The 4,688-nt window shown below is 53.6% G+C and overlaps 1 protein-coding gene across 1 annotated transcript; it reads left to right on the top strand.

Annotated features, from left to right (window-relative positions):
* Nucleotides 1–615: 615 nt before the first annotated feature.
* Nucleotides 616–1,011, top strand: LOC147959144 (uncharacterized). The gene has a single exon (XM_087532503.1). It carries the CDS (start codon nt 616–618, stop codon nt 1,009–1,011), a length of 396 nt encoding a protein of 131 aa, XP_087388629.1.
* Nucleotides 1,012–4,688: the final 3,677 nt, after the last annotated feature.

Here is a 4,688-nt window from a genome sequence, read left to right as displayed (position 1 = left end):
TGACTCCGACGATTCCTCGTCCGATGTTGAGGAAATCTTGGATGCCCTGTTGGTCCATCACCACCTTAATAGCCAGCGTCCGTTGTTCCGTGGCTCGATCCCGGGACACCTTCTGGCGTTGAATAACAACCGAGAGAGCGGACATTTCCTTCTTTGGAAGGACCACTTTGACACAATCAACTCGTTGTTCAAACATCAGAAATTCCGATGGCGTTTCCGTATGGCTAGGCATGTTTTCAACCGTACTAGAGAGGGAGTGTTCGGATGCGATAACTATTTCGAGTGCAAAGAGGATGCCTTTGGAAAGATTGGCTTCTCATCTTATCAAAAATGCACCGCAGCCATCCAGATGTTTGCATGCGGAGTGCCGGATGATCTCATTGAAGAGTACGTTCGTATGAGGGAGTCCACAAGCCTAGAGTCCATGTACAGGTTCTGCAGGGTTGTGATTGATGTGTTTGGCCCTGAGTACTTGAGAGAGTCGACTCCAGGGTTCTACAGTCCGCTTGTTGGCGATGAATACTAGCAGGGGCTTCCGAGCGATGTTTGGCAGTATAGACTGCATGCACTGGGAGAAGAACTGCCCTTCTGCTTGGCAAGGGCAGTATAAGGGCCATGTCAGGGGTTGCACCCTCATACTTCAGGCCGTGGCCTCACAAGATCTCTGGATATGACACTCTTTCTTTCGGCATGACCGGATCACACAATGATATCAACGTGCTTCAACGCTCGCTGGTGTTTGCAAGGCTTGCCGAAGGCAACAACCCTCCGGTGATTGTTACCATCAACGGCCACAAGTACGACAGAGGGTACTACCTAGGTGACGGTATCTATCCTCAGGGGACCACTATTGTGAAGACAATCTCCAACCCTATCGGAGAGAAGAGGAAAAGATTTGTCCAAGAGCAAGAGAGTGCTAGGAAGGACGTCGAGCGTGCCTTCGGTGTTTTGCGATCTCGGTGGGGCATCGTTCGGTATCCTGCTAGGACTTGGAGCACCAAGAAGCTGTGAGAGGTGATGATAACTTGTGTGATTATGCACAATATGATCGTAGAAGATGAGCGCCCGGAACGTATCTACGATCAAGGATTTCAGTTTCAAGGTGAAAATGTTGTGCGTGAGCATGGAGGAGCGGCAGCGTTTGAACAGTTCATCCAATTTCATCATGAAATGTGTGATTGGGATACTCACATGCAGCTGTAAAATAATTTGGTTGAGCATATGTGGGCTCATATTAGTAACCAATAGATGTATCTTTTCTCACATGTATTTGAGACAATTTAATTTTTACTCGGCTTGTAAAACTATGCTTAATTTATTATGTTTTGAAACTATGCTATTTTTATATGTTTGCTTATGAAATAAAGCAAAATGTGTGCATATTTATTAAAAAGGACGGTCAGCCGGCCACACCGGTAAATATGATCGACGCGTTGAATGCACTGCCGACCAAAATATTAAATAGGATGGACACCGAGCGAGTGACTGAGAACGGACAAAAACGAAGAAAAACGCCGTCCGTTTGAATTGGCGCGTTGGCGTTGCTCTAAGAACATCTCTCGAGAATTAGAAAGAACTGACAATGAAAATGCGCCTACAAACTGTTGCCACCTAAGCGTGTCCTGAGCTGTGCTAGAAAGCAAAATTAACATAACAACCGAGATCCCAAGTATAGTAACGGAGGATCCACTATGGAGTGCTGGTTTACGCGGGACCCAGATTAGACTTGGGTGCCGGGGATTACTCAAAGATCGCGACTGGACGGCGGCGATTAGATTCGGGCCTCGCGGTGAGCCTCGGAAACGATGGTGATGCGATGTGAAACGGGTGGGGTGGGGGGACTTGTCGCCACCCGGTCTGGTCTCGGGACCGTACAGAGTTAGGTGCGCCCTCAACAGATCGCCCCCTATGGCGGCCCGTGCTCCCGCCACCGTCGCCATGGACCGTGCCCACCAACCGCCGCATCCAACCTCATTCAGTCTGTGGAAAACCGAACCCTTCACATGGACCCGGTGCACCGCTGAATAGAGGAATCCTGTGCCTATTGCTAGGTCCTAGGCCTGTACCCGGCGCCTGTCCACGGACTCGACGTTCCACGGCCATCGCGTTGGTGGAGCCAAAAGGCAAGGCAGAGTGCCTCGGTGGGCGAGCCGGGCTGCTTCTTTTCAGATCAGTAGACAGATCGGCGCCAAAACCTACCACCACCCTCCCCGCCTCTCTCTCTTTCCCTCCCCTCCTCTTCTGACTGCTGCTTTCCAACTTTGTTCGTTCTCGCCTTGTTCTACTCGTACGCGACTTGTGACTAGACATGGTAAGTTGGAGGAGCATACCAAATGGTCTCGCAGGATCAGACTAACTCCAGCGCACGACCCCATACTGTTCGGGTGCGTTGGTTTAGGGCAAAACGAACAAGCCAGACGGCCAGCGTACGGGTGTAAATGATTTTTTGTTCGTTTTCGACCCATTCCTGACCTAAATTTGAACAGCTTTTGGGATGAAACGGACAGCGCACAGACGGACGGGACGCGTGCTTGTCCTCCCCTGACCCGCCCGTCGATTACACAAAGCAAAACCCACGCGCCTCATTTAGCGCTATTTCCCCCAAATCCTTCCATGCCCCCCCTACCCCGTCCATGGCCGACGCCCCGCCGAATTCCAGCGGTCTGGCCGTCGCCCCGCCCGTAAAGGTGAAGAAGAAGACGGCCAGGGGTCCAAGGAAGCCACAATCGAAATGCACGCCGGAGGAGCTCGCTAAGAAGGGCGCGGAATCGGCGAAGAGGAGGAACCGGAGAGCGGCCGTCAAGGGCAAGACCGCCGCGGCCAAGTTCGTCGCCGAGCGCGATGCGGTGGAGGCCGTGCGGCGCAAGGCCGAGGTCGACGAGAAGGAGGCCATCGTCAACAAAGCGCACGCCTTCCTCATGCTTGGGCTGTGTCGTCCGGCAGGTTTCTCTGGTGCGGTTGTCGGCCCGGCGAGCACAGTCTCGTCGGTCGCCAGGCCTCACCACTGCCCGTCGCCGACGTCGCGGACCACGCCTATGTCGCCCGGTTTCCCACACCAAGGCATGATGGCCAGACCCGTTTTTCGGGGTCGCCGGACGTTGGCGTGATCACGCCGTCCACCCCGCGGCTCTCGGCCGTCGTCGATCTCAACATCACGCCGGGGTGCAGCAACGGCGGCCGGCCGTCCGTCGAGATGCAAAGTAAGCAAGCACGGGCACCGCTTACGGGCATCATGTCGTCGCCCCACGTCCTGTTTGATGAAATGCCAACATCAACGCGAACGGTCGACGACCCCTTCTACCACCAGTTGAGGGAGAATGTGATCCACGAGGGTGGGCATGGCGGTGTCTACGATCCCGACGAGACCCAAAGTCAGGATGGCTGCGCCCAGTATGTTGCCCGATGAAGAGGCCCACGACCATGCTGACGACGGCCATGGTGAGTCGTGGCATGAAGATGATGACATCTACTGCAGAGGTGGACGACATACGTGGTGCGTCATCTATGGCCTTGCATGAGACTTTGCATGGTATGATGTCTCAAAGGGAGGTGAGAGACGAGAAAAAGCGACAAAGTAAGGACGAATGAAGCAATGCCTAGAGTTTCAAAGGAAGAAGCTTGAGATGGAAGAGGCGGCCAAGAAGAGGAAGATCGAGATGGAGGAGGCGTCCCGGCAAAAGCAGCTGGACATCATGGCTGTCAATGTCACGGCCAGGTAGAGGCAGCTCGACATCGAGGCCACCAATGCCACAACCAAAGCAAACGAGGTGGCCTTGCGATCATGTGTGTGGACTTGACCAAGATGAGCGAAAAAAGACGAGGAGCTGGTTCGAGACCAGCCAGAAGGAGATGTTCGACGCCGACGGCCTAAACTAGGTCGACTGATTGGTCGTGGCCGTTCTTTTTTAGAGGCTGGCATGGGTGCCGGCCGCTGTTGTGTGCCGGCGAAAAACACATTCATTTTGGAGGATGGCTGTGTTGCCGCCGATAAAACTATTCATTTTGTAGGTCGGTTCTGTTGCCGGCCGCTGGCTGTATTGCCGGCGAGGACGTGTAGGCCGCTGGCTCTGTTGTCGGCGTGAACTAAGGCCACTGGCCTGAATTAGGGTGTGGTATTTTGAAAGTTGGTGTTTGAAAATGAAGGTAGACAGAATAGGGCCAAAGGATGGGTCCACGCGTTAAACACACGATCACCGTATTTTAGGATAAGCCCAAACACAACCCCGTTGCTCTACTCAAACAGATAAAATTCAGGCAAAACGAACGTCTGATCGTACACTGGAGTTGGCCTCATGCCGCTGTCCTAGGGAGGATTTTCTCAACGGCGACGAAGCTTCATGATGTGCGTTTTTTGGGGGAGAGCACGGGACGGACGGCCAACTTTTCCCATGCGCAGGGCATTTGAGGGTGGATGGATAGGGACGTCTATTCTGATTTTGTGATGTCTCCAGAGAGGTCGACTATTGGTGCCCCTCCGCATGTTACCCTGCTGCTGGCCTCGCGGTCGGTACACGTACGCGGAAATATCAACGGAAGGAAACCCCATGTGCGTGATGAAGATCGACAACTCCCACGTTACGGCCATCACAACCTGCTTGGCTACGTGTCGCAACGATCCATCCACGCCCATCTACCGCCCACATGCCCGACCCCAAACCTTTTTTGCACGTCACCGCATAAACCCCCAC

The sequence above is a fragment of the Triticum urartu genome, chromosome 7A (assembly GCF_056163025.1).
Source record: "Triticum urartu cultivar PI428250 chromosome 7A, HENAU_Tu73, whole genome shotgun sequence".
Taxonomy (NCBI): Eukaryota; Viridiplantae; Streptophyta; class Magnoliopsida; order Poales; family Poaceae; genus Triticum; species Triticum urartu.
This window is presented reverse-complemented; position numbering and strand designations above follow the sequence as displayed.